The 24368-nt window shown below is 42.9% G+C and overlaps 2 protein-coding genes across 3 annotated transcripts in view; one reads left to right on the top strand and one right to left on the bottom strand.

Moving 5' to 3' along the window:
• The first annotated feature begins 2266 nt into the window (after positions 1-2266).
• cmss1 (cms1 ribosomal small subunit homolog) overlaps positions 2267-24368 on the top strand; it is a 31583-nt gene continuing 9481 nt past the window's right edge. The window contains exon 1 of one of the 2 annotated variants that reach the window (XM_071542652.1): positions 2267-2345. In XM_071542652.1, coding sequence (XP_071398753.1) covers positions 2306-2345 — 40 coding nt within the window. In that variant the 5' untranslated portion in view covers positions 2267-2305. Of the gene's footprint in view, positions 2355-24368 lie in introns of both variants that reach the window. The other variant, XM_071542651.1, reaches the window with a different exon arrangement.
• LOC139663878 (filamin A-interacting protein 1-like) lies at positions 3796-19543 on the bottom strand. Its single transcript, XM_071542648.1, has 5 exons — positions 19352-19543; positions 18983-19153; positions 18288-18466; positions 8680-11440; positions 3796-3990 (listed from the first exon to the last, which is right to left on the bottom strand). Exons 1-5 carry the CDS (start codon positions 19541-19543, stop codon positions 3796-3798), a joined length of 3498 nt encoding a protein of 1165 aa, XP_071398749.1.

The raw sequence follows: 24368 nt of genomic DNA on the forward strand, positions 1-24368 counted from the left end.
AGAAAAGAGGGCACCATTCCAATCACGTCCTCCTCCTCCTTTCTTTTCACTTTCCCTTCTTCTCTGTGTGCTGGATAATGAGATCACCCAGCCCTACCATAATGACAGTGGAAGCTAAAGAAGGTTTATATGAGTGTTCTGTAATGTACACTATATAGAAACACACTCAGGGGAACAGTAGGCTGCTGTTCTCTCCCTCCACGGAAACATCACCTGATGATTGTGATAAATAATGAGGTTTTACACTCGCATAATTGCATCTGTCATTTGTAAAAAGGTCAAAATTTGAGGTGTATAATCCAAATATAACATGTAAAGCTATTTTTTTTATTTGGCACATAATTAAATGTCAGATAGAAAGAACAAAAGTAACAATTTTTTTTCGGATGATACACCACCACAAATGATGTGCCTTTATTGCTTTTTTCCTTCCCTGAGTAAAGTACTTTTTATATGGTATGGTGAGGCATGCTGTGTGTGTGTATGTGTGTATGTGTAGGAGAGGGAGTGCTGTATGCATGCATGCAGAAACTAAAGTTATGTAAGCCTAGTCAAGTTTATAGCTCGGCCATTCTGAGACTACAGATTCAATGGCTGAATGCCGCCACAGACAATAAGTATAACACAACATGAATAAGGCCATTTCAAAGGAACTTTAAAAGGCGAAAAAGGAAGCTGTGGAACTTGCACCAATTGGCTACAGCATAAAAAAGCACTGGGCTCTAACACAATTTGTTTTCTCCTAAAACTTGCCTCCAATAACCAGCATTATGTTCAGAAAATCCAAGGCCAACTAGGCTTAGTAGCTACAGGAGTGAAAACCATGTGGCTTTACTTCAGATTAAAAATAGATGGTCATTATTCACCAGGTAGCCTGTCGACAATAAAGTGGCCTATCATCTGTGCAACACTCTAGATGTTACTTAGCAAGTTGAGGAAATAATTGCTATGACTCCATAAGCCCAGTTTAGTGTGATCTCACTTGCCATTTGAACACGAAGAGAAAGATTGGAGAACAGCATAAAAGATGGTAAGAATATATATGGATAAGTCAGAGCCAGACTCTATGCTTTCACTTGGGCAGTCATCCCACTCCAACCGATATCAAGGGACATTATTTGACACAATTCATAAGAAGAGACTAGAGCCCCGGCAACACAGACATTCTGTAATTATAACATTATCTCTGTGAAATTTATTGGGGGCGCTGTGGCCCTAGTTAAGCACCAGGCACTGGTCTGGTCCCCACATAACAAGAGTAGTAGGCTAAAGTTTAATATGTTTTAATGAGCTTGTGTCCCAGGGTGTCAGATTACACTTTCATTTGGGCCTCAGGCTGAATTTGTATAACCCCTATACACCCCAATATATTAGATAAGGAGACAAAGAGATATGTTAATCTGGCCAGGCAGCCATCCCAAGTCTAAAGAGGCTCTGGGCAGGTGGATATATTTGCTATTGTTCCCATCTGCTGGCTGACACCTTCAAAAACAGTGATTAATGAAGTTGTAGCCTACAAATAACTTAGGTGTGGGAGTAGAGGCCTCACCACAACTCCTCCCTTCCACACCTCCATCTAGACATAAGTTACACCTCACTTCTTAACTTATCCGTCTCAGTCTACACATCCCATCTCCTCCCAATTCTACACCCACATAACACCGCCCCCACTTCTATCTGCCAGAGGATGTGATGAATTAAATATACTGCCACAATATCTGAGTGTTAGATTAATTTAAGTCAAACACAGTTCAAGACCACCTACTTACTCTTACACATCATACATCTACGATATTCATACACCCTTTTCATTCTGTAACTGTTACCTAATATGAACCAAATCACATACCCATTTTGTCTAGTCTCTTATGAGTGAATGACAAAATGGACAGTAGCCTACATCATTTTCCTTTCTGCTCAGTTTAAAAATGAGAGGAAACTCACCACATGAAACAACAGCATCAATAGGCTAATGGTAAGCTAATACACGCTCTTTCATGTATAAGGGCATTTATACTCCGTCAGGCAATGCCTTGATCATTGGTAGGCGGGGTTACCCATCACAATTTTAGGGTTTCATTTTAAGAGCTGAAAGTCCCTTCAGCACGCATAATTACAGAATTGTGTCTTGAATATACCATACCTCATCATTGGTGTTCACAAAACGATGTGAGGAGAAACAAGTGTCCTGTTTCAGGCTTTATGTGGTTTCTAGTTGACATGTTAAACTTGCTGCTTGTGAACACACCCCCAGCAGGCTCTCTCAGCGGCAGTTTTGGATTGGATAGACTTCTGGTAGAGAAACATGGGAGACGATTTGGGTGATGAGTGGTGGAAAAACGAAGGTAATTCAGGTATCTTGCTCAACTCCGTTACCTTAATCTGTAATGTACTGGGAGGTTTAGGTGTATCGTCTTTGACTAAAGATGGAAAACTAACTCTTAACGTTAGCTTGCCGCTGTCGCAAGAGATTCTTGCTGTTTGTTGCTTAGCCTTAGCTAACTGTAGCTAACTGTAAGCTAACGTTAGTTACCGAGTCAGTTGCTAATTTGGTTGGCAATTACTGTAGTCGCCATGGCTGACAAGTTTGATACACAACAGACGTTTTTCTATAGTTTACCTCTAATTTGCTAAGCTTGGGTAGTGTAACTTCGGCTGGTGTAGTCTTAAATGCACGGTTTGTTCACACTGCATACATGTAAACACGTGGGGGAGAGGTGGGGATCCCAGAGAGGAATTGTGGTACTTGAAGTTTAACAGGCTTTGCCTGCCATGCTTTGTGCCTTGCTTTGAATCTAGCTCCCAAGTATTTTCCACACAACTTTCTGTATTCATTCTGCTAGGCATGCTTCCATTCTCATAGTTGATTTGTAGAGGACGCTGCCTGCGGCTACTCCCTGCTTAGCTCCATGCATTATGCATACCAATAGAGGGCAGTCCTGTACTTTTAAAAATTACTGACTTGATTGTGTCGGACAGCAGAGCGTTGAAAGTCATTCTGGTAGTGTGTTGTGTTGCGTTGCTGACAAGAATGAAGTCACGTTCATTTTCAACAGGGATTCAAATCAAACGAATTTATTTGGCTTGGATACACATTTAGTCCCGATACGTGCTGTCCTTTCATGGAGAGACGGTCACGCCAAAGGCCATTACAAATCTTGCAATTTAATATTGCCATGTTTAACAGCAAAAATACATTCTGGTAGAACCTAATTACGAATGGGTAGGACGCATTTATACACCAATCAACACTTTTTCAACAACATTGCAACTTTTATAACTGTCATTCCCGTAATCATCCTCGACCAAATTGCGCTGTGGGAGCATGGATGTATGTGTGGGAGTGGTGGCGTTACCTTGCGAGGCAGCTGGATTCGCGAGTAGCGTGCAGTGTGAACCAATTCTCAAAATTACAATTTTATTTAAATAAGCTCCTGCTTGGTGGATCACTTGTGTACAGACGTTACCAGTGGGCACTAACAAGTTGTAAAATCTCCTAAATCATGTTCAACGAGGTGTTAACCTTATCGATAAGCAACAGCAACATTAAATTGACAGGATTTTTGAATTGAGTTTGGCGTGAAAAAATCTTTGACAACATTTTTACCAGAATCACTTCATTTTTGGCATCCTCTGAGTTAGTTGTCTGACTGCGCCTTACAAATTCTGACAGATATACAGTTTATTCAAATGATCATTGCTCTGTGCTTGGTGAGCTCTTTGGTAGTAGGATTATGCTGATATTATACCTACTGTGGACACTTAAAAATAGCTTTTTGTGACCACAGGTTGTGCCTAGCATGTTGTTGTTGTAGCCTTAGGCCTGTTTAAGGGTGTTCTCAGACCAGTGTTTTTCCCTGCATGCACTGTGGGAGGCTTTCCATTATTCTGTCCGGTATTCAGAGCTCTGTTGGTCCTTCTGTGAACGCTGTATCCTTTAGGCTTGGGAATCCTTGTTGGACCAGGCTTCTGGGGCGACCCCAGAGGAATCTGATTGGAGGAAACAGAGACATGACTACCTATTAGGCTGTGTTCATTGAAAATTTGCTGCTGCAGAATTACTTTTTAATTAACCCCCTATTGTTTGTGTGAAGATTTAGTAGTATTGCACTCGTGAAAATGGAATATGGAATATGGGATGGGGGAGCACACACACAAACACACACAAACCTAATGAATGTATGGACACATATTTATGTGTTGTTTAGGTTGGCCTCTTAGTAAAAAGGAGAAGCAACAAGGTGCTGATGATTGGAATAATGACAAGGCAAAACAAAATTCTCTCCCATGCAAAAATAATATGGGTTTATTCCAATATGGGTCGGCTTATGCCTTCATCATGGTACCCATATAAACCCATTCTTTTTGCATGGAGAGAGGTGTGTGGCAATCTTTTTTAATAGGTTGGCCTCTTTACACTGACTAACATCCTATTCTTACTTCCATTTCTGTGTAAGAGAAATGCTCGACAGAAAAGGTAGAAAGGGTGACTGGAAACTGACGAGACAGAAAAGGAGAACTGAAGTCTGTTAGATTTGCCATGGGATTGACTTTGAAGTATTGAAAATGAAGAGAGGATTCATGAGAGCAGTAAGACTTTTATGGTGATGTGTCTTGTGGCTAAATGCTCTTTCTAATGACAGAGATTCCCATGAGGCCTCTGTCACACTATAATCTGCCCAAGCTGTCATCAAATGCCTCATCTGGTCTCCACCTTGCCAACCGGTGATGTCAGGGCGGTAAATGTTCCTCCATGTTTGTCATCATCTGTCTGCTAGGACGGCTCTCTGCCAGCTTCTCCCACCATAGGATGCTATTTAATGGCCCCTCATACCGTCCGCTAGTTTCTTATCCAGATGAGACACGGCCTCAAGCTTTACTAACTAGATAGAGTATAATGGGCTGTAAGAAAGTGTGAATCTGGGTTTTTACCATGCTGAATTAGCATTTCTGTGAATTGTGAACTAATGTGCTAATGATGATTGCTTTGCTCTTGTCATACTATATAACCTCAATTGCTGTGTTGGCCTGTTATATTGGAAAAAGTTGATGTGTTATCTTATGTCTATACGAGCATGTGCCAGCCATGTCCCATGATTCCTCTCGGTGTGGCTTGTGCAGCGGAGGCGTCTGTGGGTGTATTGGAAACCATGTACCATTTCAGCTGCATAGTATGTTGATGTTGTGTACATGAGAAGTACTCAGACATATGCTATATTAGCAAGAATTTTTTAGTATGACACACTAAGGTGCCCCATAATGCATTGCTGCTGCGTAACCTCACTTTCAACTCTGTAACACTGGACAATTAAGTGCCTGGTGGTGGAGATAGCCAGATTTCAAACAACTACAAATGAAAGTAGATAATATTTATTTCACCAATATGGCTCATATGTTATTAATTACTATTGAAGCACTAATAGTGTATTCAGATTAAGCATTTAGGCCTAATTCTTGAAAATGGATTTACAGCTATATGGGCCTGCAAGCTTGTAAGCCTGCTTGTGGTAATTTATGAAAGAGGTTAGTGACTAGCTAGCTTGCTTTGATTATGATAGTTCACACTAGCTGCTAGTGTTGAGGTTGTAAACAAAGTTGTCAGAATAAATATAGTATAATTAGCTGTATAATAGCCTGCTGTGAATTTTTGTTCCTTTCAGCCAGGGACTGATGAGGACACTGTGCCTCTCATCAGCTTTTTGACAGGAGTCAAAAAGCTGGAGGGCTTGGAGGCAGCAGCCCTCATCTGGATCTCACCTCCGCCAAGGACCGAGTGTCCGCTGTCTTTCCCCAATGACAGAAAGGGATATTGTTTAATTTCAACTTTCTCAGTGCACTTAATTGTTTTCATAAATTATTGATCAAATCAATCTAATCGTGACAGTAAATGTGGGGAAATGGTAAATGAATAAATCTACCATTAAAGGTGCATATTTGATAGTTGATGACATTTGAGTCATTTTGTGACAGTGTTGCACTTGTAACAGCACTCCTGATTTATCACATCAAATAACATGCTGTGAGTTATGCCCTCTTGGATGGCTGGTTAGTTAGGCACTAACTGTTAATATTTACTTCTGTGGCAAATTTAAAATTCAGCCATGTCTGAGCCCGACGGGCAGATTCATCTTCCTTTTGCTATATTTTCTGTGTCCAGTAACCACAGTGTGGTAAATGATAAGCGGCATGGTTAAAAACATGGGATTTATCTGTAGTGTTGGTGAGTGGGTAGCTGATAAAGGAGTTACTCAGATCACTTGTTTTGACAGCAGATGAGTGAATGAGGGGGAAATGTGTTAACGGCATTATGCAAAGAGGACAAATTATTTCATCATTAATTGATTACAGTAGCTGCCAAATGTATTAGGTGCCAGTAAGTATAATTTTGGCAAATAATATGTAGTCAAAATAACAGAGGATTTAAATAATGTAATGCATTTTATAGAATAATTAACATAGTCATTCACCATAGAACCACAATGACCCGGCTACCATTAGGCACACCTGGTTTTGTTATGAAAGGAAAAATGACAACTCAGGGCTACCAGACGGGATCAAGATTAGACCTCTTTCAATAAGCTCCTCTCACTGCTTGTACCCAACATAGAGCTTTTGATGTCAGCTGAGTTTTCCAGTGCATCATTGAATGAGGCTTCACACACACACACACACACACACACAGTTGCAGGGAGTTTTTGGGTGGTTGAGATAGATGAAAGGTGACGTCAGCCTATGAATCTAACTACGCTCATCAAACACGTTAGAATTTACTTTTTTTTTTATCCAATCTTCAGTATGTGCATTTTTTTTTTTTAACATACCAGATCCATAAAGATGCCTCCTGGTTTGGTGTCATTACCTGAGCCACCCAAATATCTGCCAATCAACCAAATTATTTTAAAAGATGCTTGTAAATGCTGTGTGTGTTGCACTGTGGACTTGGCCCCAGGGAATCAAATCAAATCAGGGTTCTGCCATTTTTATCTATCTACTAAGAAAATAATAAGGAATTGAATCACAAATTAGTGAAAATATGTGAATCTACTGAGTGCTTCAGACTAACTTTTTGCCACTGGTGGCTGATTAGTTTTGTGGCACCAGCAGATAATTTGGTGGCGCTAATATTTTGCTCCAGGGACTGCTTCACACACAATAATTAATATGTGGTTTATTGAGATATGTTGCATAATTATGGTTGTCCCTTAAATGTGTCATTGTGCTGTATCAACTGTATAAATGTAAAGAATGTGTTAAAAGAGGTGATGAAGACAGTTATATTATGCAACTCCATTCATATTCTTTTCATACTAGATTTTACTTTGCCGTTAGTAATGAAGAGCTTAAAATGATCTCAAATCATGAAGTCAGTTTATTTGTTGTCAAGCAAAAGGTCTATCCTAGGCTACTAAAGCAGAGTTTTAGACAGACCTGGAAAATGTACTTGACACACACGACCAAACTAGTTAACACTAGCTAATCATATGGCAGATCTCTCTAATTGTGTGATTTAATAAGGAAGCAAGGTAGGCAATAGGCCAACTTTAAGTTTCAATAACTGACTGTTTTACATTAGTGATCAACTTCCTGTCCCATTTGACAACACTGACTTCATTCAGTTCATATTTTAGGAATCAACAAGTCAATATACTATGCATGCATGCACTGAATCAAATTTATTCAGAAATACTTAAGTGCAAACCAAAGTCGTAGTTGCGTAGTCATAGCTATGGGACATAGATACTTGAAATCTTTTCCCCACAAATGCACATCACTTCTGGCTCGTTCAGGTGCTTTTTAAATAGGCTGTTTTTTCTGTGGTTTCAGTATATAGGCCCATACTATTAGATATGCAGTTACATATCAAACAAACTAGAGGTGTACTGATAGTCTACCATTATTTCTGACCAAGTATGAGTACCTAATAACTTATAAAGAATACCAAGATGAGTATTTCTTTATAAATATTGAACATTTTAGCCAGCTATTTTATTTTGTGGGAAGCCTAATGACTCTTGCATTTTTAGGATTTTGTAGATGTTTAATGAAATGGAAATAATCCTAATTAATCCCAATAATCCTATTTAATAAAAAATATATATATACATAATTTCAGCATTATACCATAGTATTCTGTGTGTACTTGGTTTTTGGTATTATGCTCTTTACTGATGCCAAGAGTATTTTGCATTTGAATTGGTCTGCTACCCAATATCTGTATCGGTGCACCTCTAAAACAAACCCTTCTCAGAACCTTGAAATTGTGGTCAATGAATGAAAACAGCATAATCACTTTTAATGACTAGAAAAAATGGATACAACAGAAAATTATGAAATGCACACAATCACACATTTGGTTGACTGTAGTCTGAGGAATTCTCACATACCTTGCATACAGCCATTAGGCAAGCATGGCATACACTGCACAAGGGGTTGTGTAAGTCAGTGAGTAAGTCTATAATCCACACCATCTAGATCAGGTAGGCTACAGAGGCTCTTATAGAATAAATACCAAAAACATTTATTCTTTGATTGTTGTTTTTTGCAAGATACAGAAATTGTGAGCTGTCACTAGTTTAGTAGTAGGCCAGTAGGTTAATGGTTGGTTGTTTTAGGTAGAATAATCAAGGAATGAGGTTGAATATGGATGTGTTGGATCACCTAATCATAAAGGCCACTTACTGTTATATTTGAGGGGTGTGAGGCTGGGGAGGTAGCAGGGGTTATAGTGATGCTACTGGTAATCTTGCCACCACCTTTGACATGACAGCCATTGCTCAGTACTTGAGTCCTTTGTTCTTGCCGAAGATAGTATGGCCCAGGCTGCGGAGTGCTGTGGGCTATACCATTCAGAGGTTGGATGTAGGGGCTCCCTAGGTGGATATGGATCTTATTATCCTCTGTGGTGATGATGCTGGGATTTGTGGTGGTGCTGTTGGACCTCTGGAGATGCCAACTGTTTTGACGCTCTGGAGTCTTCCGGAAGACAGCCTGACCTGCAACCTCTGTGGGCTCTGGAGAACAGGTACTGACTGTTACAATCTGGATGGGGGAGTTGTTGTGGTCAGGTGTCACAGAGCGTGATGAATTAGGACTTACCACCCAACTCATGGGCGTTATGGTGAGTGGGGAGAGTGCTCTGTCAGGGCTGGAAGGGGCACTCTTAGTCTTTACTGCAGACAGGGCTGAGTTCTGGATGATAGTAATTCTCTGTTTGGGCGCAGCTCCGCTGGTTGGGATGACAGCTGTGCTGGTGTAGGAAGTTGCAGTGTCTGCAGTGGGGCTGCTGATCTCTAGTGTGGCTGTGTTGAGTCCATGGTCTGGTGTTACTTTGATGTGCACGGGCTGCCCCGGTGTGTGTGTTAGCATCATCACCTCTCCATTAACTGGTTGGTGCATATCTATGCCATTGGCTGAATGGCTGCTGTATTGGCTCACATTATTATTAGCATGGTTCAAGCTGTTGAGGTTGTTGACTAGAGTTGAGCTGCTTCTGTTTATGACTTGGTCTTCATTCTGGTTTGGGTCTTCCTCATCACTTTCTTCATTTAGTTTCCCATTGTACAATAAAGGAGCTTGGTTGTAGTCAGGAGGCTGTCTGTCTGCTGGCTCTGTTTGTACCTCTTTGGTGGACTGGTGAAGGTCTGAAAAGCGCCGACCATTTACACCAGGTCTTAGACTCTTACTGAATCGTCTGTACCTCTCCAGCTCACTAGTCAGTCCATCCATCTCTCTGGCCAGGTCTCTGTTCCTGGCCTCCTGCTGCGTCAGTTTCCTCTGCAGGGTGGAGTGGTCCATTTGAACCCTGGAGATGGACTCGTCAGTCCCCATCAGCATCTGGAGCTTCTCCTTCAGGGCCTCCACTTCCCTGCCCAAGAGTCTGGACTTGACCTGCTCCTGCTGGAGACGGCAGAGGAGGACGTGTTCCTGGTTGACCTCCTGCTTCTCTGCCTGCTGGTACCTGGACAGCTCCCTCTTGGCCCCCTCTAGCTCCTCTGTTAGAATCTGGGACCTTTCCTGTTCATCCCTGAACCTCCTTTCCAGCGACTCAAAGTCCTCCTCCGCCTTCATCAGCTCCCCTTTCACCACCTCTTTCTCCAGGAGTCTGCTTCTCAACCTATCCACTTCCTGACTTAGTTCTTTGACTTTGTTGTCCTCTGCTTGGCAGTGATGGTTAGTGCTGTTTGGCAAAGAGTGGTGGATATGCATCTCTCTTTCCTTTTTTTCCTCTTTTTCTTTCCTGGTTTCCAAGGCCTGTAACCTTTTCTTCATGATGGTTACTTTACTCTGTAGATCCCCATTCGTCTCCTCCTCTGTTTTTAGTCTGGCTTGGAGCTCATCCTTTTCCCTTGCTATGCCCTTAATCCTTTCCTCTAAATCTGCCTTAGACCTCAATGCCTGCTGCCTCTCCTCTCTCAATCTTTCTGTCATAGTTGCCAAAGTGTTCTGCTCATTTTGTGTGCCCTCCTTCTTGCTGAGTTTTTCCTCAGCCTGTCGGAGCCTCTCAGCCATGGTTTTTCTGTCCTCCACCAGAGCCACAGTCAGTGTTCTGAGTTTTGCTAGGTCTTGTCTCATTGCCACTTCACTCTTCTGCAGTTGGCTTTCAACGGCCTCCAGCTCTCTCACCCTGACCTTCAGTGTGTCCAGCTCACCAGACAGCATCTTGCTGACGCCCTTCTCTCTCTCCAAGCTGCCTTTCAGAGTACTACACTCCTGCCTGCTCTTGCCTAAAGCCTCCTCTAGTCTGTCCAATTCACTGATTCTGCCATTGAGCTTATCCACCTCAACCTTCAGGCTGCGGCACTGGCTGGTCTCTCTACCTAACCTGCGGTCCAGATCTCGGCACTGGTCCCCCATGCGGATTAGCTCCTCGTCCTTCCCCTCCATTTCCACCACCCTTCTCCTCAGTACCTCCACCTCTGGCAGCAAGCTCAGGGTCCCCGTTCCTCTCTCACCCCCCTCCTCCACACGCCTCACCCTGTCCCTCAGCTCCCGGAGCTCCTCCTCTGCCTTCCTCAGGACGCCCCTCGTCCCCTCCAGCTCATCTAACTGATGGCTGAGGGCCACCAGTCGCTGTCGGAGCTGTTGGTTCTGAGCATCCTCATCAGCTAGTTTAGCTGTCATTGCCTCTCGGGTTTGGCAAAAAATGGAAACCTGGTTGTGTAGCTCCGCCTCCAGATGCAGGGCTTTGAGCTCCTCTTCCTTTGCCTTGGTGTACGCGGCACTGAGCTCCTGCTTGGCGTGGTCAGTGATGGTGGTCAGTTCTTGGACACGTCTGCTCTGTTCCTCCAGCTGCTCACTCAGACACTGCTGCTCGTTCACAACCAGCAGCGCAAAAGCCTTCAGCTTAGTCAGCTCCTCTTTCAGATCTGAGACTTCGCTTTCACTTTCCTTCTCCTTTCTCTCCTGGTATTCTTTCTCCTTTACAATCAGGAACTTGAGTCTGTAGAGATAAGCAAATTATGTTTATGTCAAAGATAATGTTGTGGTCTAGTTTATTGTGTAATTGACTCTATATCAGACATTAAGGCAACCTTTTGCCATTTAGACCTCCCCACCACCACAACAGTAAAACACAAATAATTTCCTAAGCTGTTTATTTCCAGTATACAAGTTTCTTTCATTATGCTGCTGTAAAATGTGGCTTTCTCTCAAACAGGAAAGACTATGGCAATGACATAATTTCCTGCCTACTCTATTGACCTGTGCAGAAACTAGGAACACTTTCCCTATGTTTCTGTATCCGTGCACATGTACACGTCTCTGTCTACATTTGTGTATGTCTGTAAACCCTATTACGTGCCATGTAGATACGTGTGTGTGTTTTCTCTTCAGCCCTCTCCCCGCAGCATGCGTTCTGTAGGATGTTTTGACTGGCACGACAGATGGTCCCTTGGCAGGGAGTGTTTGTTAATTAAGAAGTTCCTCTACCCTTGAGTACCCTCCAGGCTGCACCCCATCACCCTCCCTCTGTGCCCCTCTAACTCTACCCCATTTCTAGCTTGGAGAGGCAGGAATTCCCCCTGTTCCATAAGTAATTACAGACTGGCTGCATTTACCAAGTGCTGTCACTCCTCGCGTTTCTCCAGATGCATACCGGCATACAATTAAATTCAGTACATACATTTCGTGTTCATGTTTTACGGCATGTGTTTTCTGTTGTCTGGAATAACTTTGTGCTGTCTGTCTGTTTGTGACCAGAAAACTAGCCGTAGGACATTTTACAGTGTCAGTACCAGCAGAGAGGGCTTTAAAATATAGAGTTGTAACAGTTCCATGCTTAATCATGGGCAGGAAAAATTGTTTCTCTATAGCCCTGTAACTATTTGTAAAAGCTGATTTGGTTGATTTTTATTAGCCTGATTTTCTTATTATATATACTGCATCTTAAAATGTCTGTTCAAATCTCTATTCATTTGTACAATATATATCTTATAATATTATAAATATCTAATAATATATATATTTTTTTTAATGCACATGCACACATACGTGCATACATAGACTTAAAAATGATGTCTCACCAGAGCATTTTCACTATTTAGAATGCATCTCTCCATATGAGTTCATGGACTGTTAACCACTAATATTGGATGCCCCAGGTATCTGTGTTAGCATCACTTATGTCTACTTGCATTTATTCTGAAAATCTAGAGCACTACAAACTGCACAGATGCAGGCTGGTTTGAGTCGAGGAGGAGGGGGAGTAGTGAATAAGAATCCTGGGGCAGCTAATTTTTTAATGTGAGACTATTCATTTTATATGGAAACATCCTTCTAAGTGAAAAGGTTCGACCAAAGTGACATTTGGTAAATGTTTGCTTTCAGATAAAACAGCCTAGTCGGCTATAATATATGTATAGTATAACCTTAGACATCCAAAGTTACCGTACTACCTTTTGGATGCTAAATTAACAAATTAACAAAACATACTTTTTTTTTTTATCGTATGCAAATGTTTGAATTTCCATCTTTATGTAGTCAATTTAAAGGCATTTGGAATGCAAAGTAGACAACACAGGGCATTTTGGAATTATAATTCATGTATGTATCATAATTTTATAGGGCTTTGTCTTGTTTCTACCAAGCTCCATGCATAAAGTTCTAATGTTCTAAATGGATTGTTTTGATAAATTGCATTGGAAATTTATAGTACAGCGCATAAATTAGTAGGCTACTGCACTTAACCTCCAGATTGTTTCAGATGTGTCATTTTGTGCTCTGAATATTGTTTAAAATGAATAGCCTTCTTTTAGAAGATAAATATATTTAAATATGCCTAATTTAAATAAAATAATGCCAATAGGTTTTTCAACTTAACCATTTGACCCAATGAGACTTTTATCCCAGTTGCGCTCTTTACTTTTAACTTTTTTGAAATATATAATTTAGGTACCTTTAAGTGCACTTTGGTTATTTGGTATCAACAAGGCATTATAAAACACAATGAAATCCATGCAGAATTGCTCAACAGATGGTCTGTCTGTAATGGCTCATCTTGCAGTTACAAAGCAAAGTTTTTCTAAGCCACACGCGCTTCTAAATGCACATCTGTATTTTTCTGCTGTTCACAAGTCTTTTGGTTGTTCCTACCTGTGCTGTTGGCCTCTGTCCTTAAATCCTCAGAGAATAAATTCTCTCTGCTCTTTCACCTCTCTCTCTCTCCCGGCGTTCCCAGCAATGTGGACATTCCATCCGGAAAACCAAACATTATGAGAAGTGCTCTGCACACTGAGCCCCACTGGCAGCCCATGGCGCCCATTACATCATCAGCAAGCCCTTATATGGGACTGTACAGTCTCGTGTGTGTGTGTGTGTGTGTGTGTGTGTGTGTTTTACTGGAGTTTAGCCCATTCCAGATGAGGTCATTGTGCAGCCATGCCAGAGAGGCTAATGGGAAGGACAGAGGGTGTGTGTGAGGGAGAGCTAAACCTTCAATCACAATCCAAACTAGTGAGGCTAACAGTTTCAATTTGCAGGATTAGCCTGAGCAAACATGTTAGTAATGTAACCAGGCTACGTAAGTACCAGGCCTAGCCTGGCATGTCCTAGAAACTGTAGCTCTTCTAGATAGGAGAATGCATAAAAAGCATGCATAATGTATCATGTTGTGTATATGTGGTGTTCTTGTATAGTTTAAGAAGAGAGACATGTTTCATGTTGTAGCTGCTGTGCCTGGGGCCTGATAACCTGACTGTGAGATGACATCATCAGCTCATCGGCCCACAATTACATCCATATGTCCCTCTCTCTTTCTTTCTTGCTTTCTCTCTCTCTTTCTTTCTTGCTCTCTCTCTCTCTCTCTCTCTCTCTCTCTCCATCTCCCATTGTTTTTCATCCTACCTCTTTGCCTTAAGCAGAGCCTCCTATGTTTTTTGCAGTTGCAACTTGCATCTTTTTCTTGGATTCGACAGTTCCTTCAGCCTCCCTGATGGATTACTCTAATCAAATCTAGGTGCTCAGTGGAAGCAGGGAGGGATGACAGATGATACTCTCATCGTTCTCACTACTAGTCTCATCTGTCATGATAAGAATGACAAAAATGATAATGGAAAAAGAAATGGGCCTTCACCTTTTAGCTTGCCAGATCATAGTACTAGCAGTTTAATGGCAGAGTGCTGCGGGAGGAATATAAACACAAACACACAGGTCTGATTGTAGCATGCATTCCCCACCAGGAGCAGTTATGCACATTGTGGCTGCTCGTTCTTGCTTTCAGGGGGAAATGTACCTCTTTCTGTCTTTTTTTTTTTTCGCAGGCAAAACCCTCCCCAATTAAAGGTGAAATATTTCCCCTGTGACATTTCGTCATCAGACGAGTATTTGCAAAACAGCTCAAAGACACACTGGAAACTTTTCTATTTATAGACATGACTGTTGGCAAGTGTATTGGTCAACACACGACTAACTCTCCTGCCAATGGAGGAAGAGTGTGTCACTTGTGCCATGCATTACCCTGACTGGCAAATTGTGACACATTACCTACACTGGCAAATCAGTTATCAGCTGTAGGCCCCAATACATTGCTGTAGAAAGTGCCTGTATGGTTAGTAAACCAACATGCCTGATTGTTCTGCACTAGAGACTCTTTTTGTAAGGAAGGGGTTCAGTAAGATGGGCTATTTCTCTCAAGTTGTGGAATGTGAGAGAGCAATCCTCCTCATTCCAAGCAATTCCTATCCACTGACCAACTCCCAAACCAGAGTTCATGAGGTCCTGTTTCCCTTATAGGAGGGGCTGGCAGCTTCATTGCTTGTCCTCAATTACATACATGATTGAATCCCTCAAAGGCATTTCCAGGAAAGCCCTCAAACATGGCCGATATGTAATAAGCCTGTTATGTGAGCACTCTCTTCTCTGTTCTCATAGCTCTCACAGTCTTCCAGAGGTATAATTTAGAGAGATTGAGTGTTTTTTTTGCCTGCAATAGATCCACCAGTTGGACTAAGCACTGCTGTATAAGGTCATCGAAAAGGCTTACTGAAGACGCAAAGAGAAAAGCCGTTCGCTCAGGCAGACTATCCTGTTTTTTTCTCTTCCTTTATCAGCAAGTTTAATGAAATTGAAGGAGTGACTTTAACCCGACCTCCCAGGACAGCAAATGAATGGGCTTGACAGTTTGAGATCAGAACAGTGGTTCTGCTCTGTCAAGTGATGCACTGCCAGACTCCTATGGTAATTTATGCACATCTCCTCCTGACACATTACTGGCTGAGCAGGCGGATGGTGGATGTGTTTGAGTGTGTGGGATGGACAGAACAGCTGTGGGTTTCCGCTGTGGCACGGCCAAGTTTACTTTGTCCTTTTCCTTTGGGCAGAGCCTACAAAACATTTCCTCCGCCTTGTTTAACCAAGCCAGAGAGCTTTTTCTCATTCACTATTTTTGCTCCTCTTCTCCTCTGCTCTTCGTCTGTCTAAACTCTGCATTCCTTCCCTGCATCTCTAGCACTTATTGATGATATATTGATGAAGAGTAGGCCACATCGTTTGGGGAGTGAAAACATGAAAGAGCTTAAAAGTGGTTTGCGGGTGTAGGGTAGAGTTCGGGAAGTGTTAGTGATTCAGAACTCAAGTGGACAGATGAGAGCATGGATGCTTTGTGTGTGGCGAACATGTGTGCGTGGTTAACGCTGAGAACCTGTCAGCCCAGTGACAGACCATAGGAAACACACACGGGCCTCAAGCATGTTCTGATAGCTGAGGTTGGAACAACCAGATTGTTGCATTATGATGCGCAGATGTAATCATCCTTTGACACGCAACGGGGATCATACTATGGCACATAGTGATTATCTTTCTACACGCCATGACTGGAATTTACCGTATAGTTCACAGTTAAAACAGATCATCTGGTCTGCACACGGCACAATCGCAGCTACTTTTTCAGTGAAATGAAAGGGAGATGGAGGCGCTGGTATTAGGCCGGGCTGAGTGGCTCACTTGGCTCAGAACATATACTTTGAAAAGGAAGGGGGAGGAAGATTGAGAAAGAGCTGAAGAGGATCCTGAGTAGGGGTGGAATTTTTTTCTGTTAAATATTTAGGCTACTGCGGAGCGAGATGGAAGAGGGACGAAATAGATAGAGGATAGAGAGGGAGATGAAAGGGATGTGACAGGCGTAGTGCCATGCGCCTTGTGTTGTTTACCCTGTGGATAAATGCAAGCGTTGACTCTGCTCAAACCCTCTATTTGTGCCAAGCTCAAAGAAGCTGGAGTGCAGTTGGGAAGGCAAAGAAAGGGAATATAAACAATTTTTCAAGTGTGCCTGATAACAAATATAAACACAGGGAAGAAAATATCCCAATGGTGATAGATGGTGTGTGTGTGTGTGTGTGTGTGCATGTGCGTGTGTTTTATCACCTGCATGATTAGGTCATTTATTGGGTTGAGAGGAAAGAGGCAAACAACCAAAATAGGGAGAGAGGAGAGTTATAGCCCTCAGGTAGAGATGAATGCCATGGATAGGCTTAGGCCTATGAATAACGAAATAACAAAAGACTATTACTGTTGATTCATACAACAGTCTTACCTGACATTGCATCATAGTCATAGACAATCTCAGCCAGCATAGGCAGCATAAGTTCTAGTGCAATATGTTTTTAAGACACATGTTCCTAATGGGCTGCATAGAGGAGGGCAGGCTGGGGGATGAAAACCCTCTGTGTTCTAGCAGTCAGGAATGTATGAGCAACACAGGGTTCACACCACACCACAGACATGCTGTCTACTCATGTATTAATCATCATTAGGCCGAGATGAACCACAAAGCCTTTGTGTGAGCATGTTTAGGGTTTCCACATTGTATGTGAATAGTCAAAATTCTAGTAAAGTAAATCACTCTACTGGCATGGCTATTTTTGCTCTTTAATTGAGTGTGTGTTTGCGGCGGATCAGTAAAGCGTTTGGACCTTGGCACAGCAAGGCAGACAAGTAGTCTCCCCTCAAGGCTGCGAGCCGAGTGTGGGTCTGGTCTCTACACAACTAGATTACAGAGTGGACTCTGGTGGTACATGAGCCGAGACAACCAGAGACCTCAACACAACAGCGCTGTTATGGGCCTCAAATAGCTTACAGAACCAGTGACCACCTTCACATTAGGCCTAGCTATGAGCATATGCCACATCTGAATGTCAGTTATTTGGGACTGGAATCTTACTACTCACCTCCCAACCCCCCAGCCCATTTACTTACTTTAGATTAAGGCTTCAGCCATTGCTGTGCGGTATTGTTGAGTTGGGCAGGAGATTGAGTGAGGGTGCCAATTTAGACTGTGCATATAATTGCATGTGAGTGCATGTTTATGTGTTTACAAGGGAGAGTGAACAGAGCCAGGCCGGCCACAAGGCCTAACCAAGCCCAGGATGTAATGGTCTGTGTCTGAGTGGAGTAGCTCTAAATACAGGCTTGAGGTCACAGGCACTGTCTAGTAGAAATACAGTGGCCGGCAGCGCCTCTGCTCTCTCACTCAGCCATGAAGAGCATTACAGACTAACATAGACTAAAAGAATCTAAGCCTGCACAAGTGTACATCACAGAGCACAGATCTGGCTTCCGCCAGTGTGCTGAAATACTTTAATCCCTCTGCCTCTTTTTACGCTAGCTCTAAATCCTCATCTCCCTTCCACCAGGGGGGATTCTGAATGGCATGGATGGATATTTGTAAAATTATCCCGTCAACACAGCGCTGCTAATTTGGTGGGAAAATCTGAACTATTAACAAGCCTACTATTATTTGGTCTTTGACTTTGCTCAGGCATTCTTTGGGGGCCCCTAGGGTTTGGTCCACCGACCTCTCTCGGTCCTGCTCCAGTAGAGTGGTGAGGTCGTCACTCTTCTGGATGAAGGCCCTGTGGTTCCTCTCCTGCTCCTCCAGCCTACAGAGGGCGCCGCTGTGGGAGCGCTCCACCTCCACCAGCTGCTCCAGCATCTGTCTGGCTGACTGCCTCTGTGCCTCCACCAAGCGATCCAGCTAAGGGGCAAGGGAAGGAACAGGAGCCGTGAAGAGAAAGATGTCAGTGTACCTTGACTTGTACATGGAAGGGGCACCAGGTCTATATGTGTGAATGTGGGAGTTGAAACTCTTAATTACTGTAAAACAAAGTCTAATGCCAGGATCACACTTAATCTGTAATACATTTATGTTGCTGCAAACAGGATCTAGAGTTCTATGCAAAGATCCCACACAAACCTAGTGAAATGAATGATTAGACTATTGTTCTATTATTGTAGTATTTTCATTACAAAAAAAAACAGAACAGGGCAAAACAACATTAATTTTAGTTTGCAGATGCATAATCATTGCATAAGTAGAATAGATCTAATGCATGCAACACCTGTATTGCAATGTAATTAATCTGCAGCAGTAACGGATTCTCTTATTAGAAATGAATGTGCTTTCATCAGAGATTACGCATTCAGTGTGATGATTCTGGACTAAGGTATCTCTTTAAACATCTGAGAGTGTTCTTGTTACTGTTTCCAGTACCGCAGCCATTGGTTTTTCATAGACATCCTGCAGCTGGTCCCGCTGGGCCTGGAGCGAGTCTCTCTGCAGGGCACGGAGCACCTCCCCTGGTCCTCCAAAACCATACTGGGCCTCCAGTAGAGCTGAATCTGTCTTCTCTGCTTTCAACACTGTGATTACCTCATCTCTGGCCTGGTGTGATGAACATTGCAGTAGAACAAGGGTGTTACCTTCAGCATGTTATGGCTTGAGTATGACTGACTGTCTCGAGGTAGCTGTAGCCACGGTCACATTCACATTTTGCACAGTTTAAAAGACTTAGGGCATATGAGACTGGCAATTCAGAAGCACGTGAGGTAGATTCTGCAGGCTACATGTCTTGTTACTCACCTGGAGCTCTCCCTCCAGCATACCAAGTAGGAACAGCAAGTCATCCCGGGACAGGTCTTTTCCCATGCTTCTGCCCTCCTGCTTCTCTTTCCTGTCTTGCCTGCTGCTGTCCCTCTGGTCAGACAGTTTCAGGGGCTGGACGAGTTGCTCTGAGTTGTGTCTCTTTCGATCACCTCGACTCCAGGAAGCCATTTTGCTGCTGTTACCATGGGAATGCATATCTTTCAAGGCCACATAGGAGGAACGGGAGAATAAAAAAGTGGTGAGAGAGGTGAGAGCTGCAGGGACAAAGTGAAATGTGGGCACCGGTTGAAAGTGAGGTTTAACAAGGTCAGGCGTTGTTATCACCATACAAGTGGCTATTGTGTAGGTTTGATAAGTGACTGGCTGATGCCTATGATATCATAAGAGTTTATGGGCTAATCCAAACTCAGAAGGCCTCTTGTCATAACAGTTAGTGTTACTGAAATAGATAGGCCTATGCCTGCCATTAACATTTGCTTTGTGTTAGGCTTATGTCATCTCATAGTCTCTCTCTTAGCACATTTACAGCGATCAGTGTCAGCTTGGCAGACAAGAGGACGGAAGGGCGCCAGCAAGTGGGGCCTTGATTACTGACCATATGAGGACTAGATGCGTGTGTGTGTGTGTGTGGCCGGTGGTGTTTATTGTGTGTGTGTGTGTTATTAGTTCAAATCACCTCGGCTAAACAGTGCTTGCCAGCCAGGGTTCTCTGACTTGGTTTTCTCATCCCATATTTAGAGGGAAAAAGCGAGCAAGTTTGTAGTGAAACATGATGTCATCTCTTTGTTCTCTTACTCTCCTTCTCTCGTCAAAGCACTTGCAGTTGCACGGGAGGACTTTTATCCCCAAGTTGTTCATCAAGCTTCTTCAGATAAGTAACCTACGGAGCCCCTCTGGGGTCACATGGGAAAAAAAAACTTGATGTGTAAATCCGTGCGAACGGATTTGTAAACTGTGCGCATGGATTTCAAAACCATGCCCTCGGATTCACAATCCGTGCAAACGGATTTGTAAACTGTGCGAACGGATTTGTAAACGGTTTCACAATCCTTTCGCACAGTTTACAAATCCGTGTGCAAGGTTACATGCACTCTTCTGTTCTTCAGCGAATGGACTTACCTTGCATGGACCGAGGTGACCACATCGACCAAGTTCAATGTTACCTAGATTTAACGGCAGATTTAATGATAGTGAAATTAGTTCAATTGATTTAGCTTTGTGTTTTTGGAGTTTCACAGCTTTTTTTTTTACAAATCCGTTCGCACAGTTTACACATCAAGTTTTTTTCTACCATGTGACCCCAGAGGGGCTCCATAGTAACCATAGGCCCTTATGTTTTCCATTTTGTGGAAACAGAGAAAGGGGGGGCAGAGACTCTCTCTCTCTCTCTCTCTCTCTCTCTCTCTCTCTCTCTCTCTCTCTCTCTCTCTCTCTCTCTCTCTCTCTCTCTCTCTCTCTCTCTAACTCTCTGTCTCTCTCTCTCTCTCTCTCTCTCTATTGCGTACAGACACAAGCACACATACACACTGAAGCAGTCAACAGCTGCTTGTTGTCATCAAGGCCTGAGAGCAACCTTGAGTCTCTCTAAACAAGACGAACAGTGGTACATCAGGGACAAACATTGTGTAAGAAAAAGGCAAAACAGAAACACACCCTTTAGCCCGTCTTGGAATGTAGCCAATGACAGCCTTCAGATATCGATTCCTTGTGAGAGTGTTAGCTTACATAATGCATTGTTTCTGCATAGCAGCATTTTTCTCCTTGCTTCTGTCTGGAGAGAAAGAGAGTGCTAGAGAGTGAGTGACATCCTCGACCTCCCTCCTGCTGAGTTGTTATCCTCTCGGTATCAATCACTAAGACAGATGGAGCTGTCTTGGCTCCCTCCCTGTTCCTTCACTCCACTAGTTTACAGCAATGGAAGGAATGATGAAGCTCTTAACACGAGTGCAGAGGAGCTTTCATTAGGTCTCTTTCAAGCTGGCTGGACTTACTGAGGAATCATAATCACAAAGCTGAATCCCCATTACATACAGGACCGCTCCTGTCCAACGTGTGCAGCACAATACAATACACTCTATGGCTTGCCCTAAAATTGTTTTCTCTATTCATTCAGAGGCCCAGAGTCAATGCTAAGATTTTATTTGATTTATTTATATCAAAGAAAGAAAATGGTTGAGATTTTTTACTGCTTAGACAACCTTTATCAGTCAACTAGAATATGTGTAGCCTAAGGTTGGGGCGGATTAAGTCAGACAAGATCAAGCCATGCAGCAAAGTTGATGTGACTTGGTGATCTTTGGCACATTTTCTGTGGTGGCCTGGGGTCTGTTTCCCTTGGACCAGAGTGTGTATATTTTTTCCTCAACCCATCCATTGATGGTGCTGTTAATGCAAGCAGTCTACCCAAGACACGTGCTGCTGTTTCCTTGCCCTCGGCCTCCAGATGACTGATGCTGATGAAGTCTGAACACCTCGCAGTTCACACACACACACACACAAGTCAGATTCTCTTTCTTTCTGTCGTGTGCGCACATAATGTCTAGACAGGCACATGCATACTGATGTCCAAGCACACACGCACCCACACAGTGCCAGGCATGTGCAAATACCCCTTAACTTCAGTTCTGGCTCCGAGCCAGTGTTGGCCTCAATAATAGTTGCCAGGGTTACCCCACTGAGGACTGTCCGCTGGCAGGCAGGCTGGCAGCTGCACATGTGGTTGGCCGCCTCTGTTTATTTATCTGAACACCACCCAGGGCTGCATGCCTGCATCCCGCCTGCCTGCCCCCATCTACTCGGAAGGGCACCGGCTGCCCTGGGAATAAACCATTAACACTTAGAAAAAATAACAATCCCCCTCGCTCCCTCCACTCCATCCCAACCCAAAATCTGGTGCACACGCACACAGGTGGCATCTTAACAGTTAGGTGAATATGGTCATGGGCTGAGACCGATGAATGGTCACCTATTCCCTGACATTCTCAACCCGGCTATGTAAGCAGCAATAAACCATGTTGAGGTTTATCACCTGTGTATGAAACCATTAATAAAGTGCTGAGTGGGCCTGTCTGTACCTTATCCAGTCTGTCTCTAGCCACCCATTCCCCATGGGCAGCTCAAATCCACTTTATATCCACCTGTCATGGGAGGCTGGCTCAGTCTGTGCTCTGGAGCCCACCGTGGCCACCGGTGCCAGGGTCAAGTTGGCACAGCACAGCACTCCTTAAATCACAGTCTTTATGGCTGCTTTATGTGTTGGCAGGAGCGCAGCACTTCAGCCATGGTTGGTAAGTGCGTTGTAAAGGAGACATTATACAGTTACCAAGCTAGCAAGAGAGCGGGGGAGATCTTGAACACCCAGCAATTTCATTTTGTGTACAATAATGCCACCATTCTACGTGATAGCAACATAATATGGTTAGGCTGCACATAATGCTAAATACTTTATACGTTTAAGACTAAAAAGCCCGAGAACATTGGATAATGAAGTTACTGTCAACCGTCTTTGCTGTCATCTTCATATCACTGTCCCTGACGGGGAAGTACAGCAATGAAATGAAATAAGTTAAACCCCGTGGTCCATCTGAAGTGTTAGACTATTGACATTTCTGAGCATGTAGTTTGGAGTAGACCTCTGCCATCTCAGGGACCAGTGGGAAATCAGCACAGTCTTAATGATTTGATTTTAAAACTTGGGGTCTTAATTCAGTGTTATCATGATTCTTCAATCATTGGAAATGGCTCAAATGAAAGATAAGTTTGTCATCATATTGGATACCAATTACATAATTATTAAGTCAGTTATAGGATTTGAAACATACATATAGAATGGGGATCGCGTTACCAGAGGAGTAAGCAACTATAAAGAGTTCTCTCAAAATATTTCAGAGGACCAAGGCTATGAACTGTTTTGCATCTGTGAATTTCTCACATTTAGCAAGGAAGAATTTCTAAACATCCTAATTTTCTACCTGAAGCGTCTCTCCCTTCTTTTGCCAGTCGAAGGTGTTTTGTTTGAACCGCCTGACAGAAAGTGTTAAATATTTGAGCCTGGCTTCCTCTCCCCTTTCATTGCCATTGATAAGTTAAAGTGCCAGATGCTACAGTGTTCCTGCCCTCTGTGTTGCTCACACTGCTCAAGTCTTTTAAGACTACCGAGCGCTCGGGTTGGGGTTGATGAAAGACTACAAACCATTTCTGATGATATAAATTCCTTTGAACGTTTCTAGGAATTTATGATCTGAACCTCTGGCTCAACTTGTGATTGAATCCTTTCCTACTTTGTAGATGTGTGAATGAAAACCACACTTCATTGCCATCAGTTAATAGTAAGCCACCACAGAGCTGTCAGTCATGAAGTCGTCTTTGAAGTCTAGATTATGCTTGTGTTGGTTATAGAACTTTAATAGAATGGCGAGGGTGAGCCAAGCTGTTTTCTAACAGTATGAGGTAATGCAGTACTTTACTGTGCTTTCATTCTGATATCATTGATGTATGTTAAAAGCATTTTATGGAAGTAAGTTTAATATGTAAGTGTTATTTATGATAACTGAATGGATTAAATTAGACCTACCATGTTGTGTGTTGCTTTTTTAAGCATACTCCTAAATGGTTATGGCTTGTATAGATTAATTCATTTGGTGGTGGTCTTTCCCACATCCTAGTAATTCAGGTCTATTAATCAAACGATTGTGGCTTGAAATATAGGTGTGGAAAGCAAAACAGAGACCATTTGGCGGTCGGTGATGTAATGAAATCTGATACACGTTTTTTAGTTCTGATGTAAGATGTGTGTCCTCTTCTGGAGATTTGTCTGCTCCAGTAAAGCTTCCTTGACAGAAGGTCGCTCTTTGGATAGGGAAGACATGTGAAATTCTAGCACTTCTCGATGATTTTGTGTGTGTGTGTGTGTGTGTGTGTGTGCATATGCGCCCATTTCACACTAACACATGTTTGACCCCCATCCTCACTCCGATATCAGATCCTAGATGCC

This window comes from Centroberyx affinis, unplaced genomic scaffold (genome assembly GCF_046629955.1).
Source record: "Centroberyx affinis isolate AG114_WGS23_722 - 3 ecotype Tasmania unplaced genomic scaffold, CSIRO-AGI_Caff_v1 ptg004147l_1, whole genome shotgun sequence".
Lineage (NCBI taxonomy): Eukaryota > Metazoa > Chordata > Actinopteri > Beryciformes > Berycidae > Centroberyx > Centroberyx affinis.

Bases quoted from the DNA above. Each gene is read 5' to 3' on its own strand.
- LOC139663878 (XM_071542648.1), bottom strand. From the start codon at position 19,543: ATGGCTTCCTGGAGTCGAGGTGATCGAAAGAGACACAACTCAGAGCAA. The intron at 18,467-18,982 runs GTACTGGAAACA...CTTGCCCCTTAG, and splicing joins ATGAAAAACCAATGGCTGCG to CTGGATCGCTTGGTGGAGGC. The intron at 11,441-18,287 runs GTCGGTGGACCA...TTATCTCTACAG, and splicing joins CTGGAGCAGGACCGAGAGAG to ACTCAAGTTCCTGATTGTAA.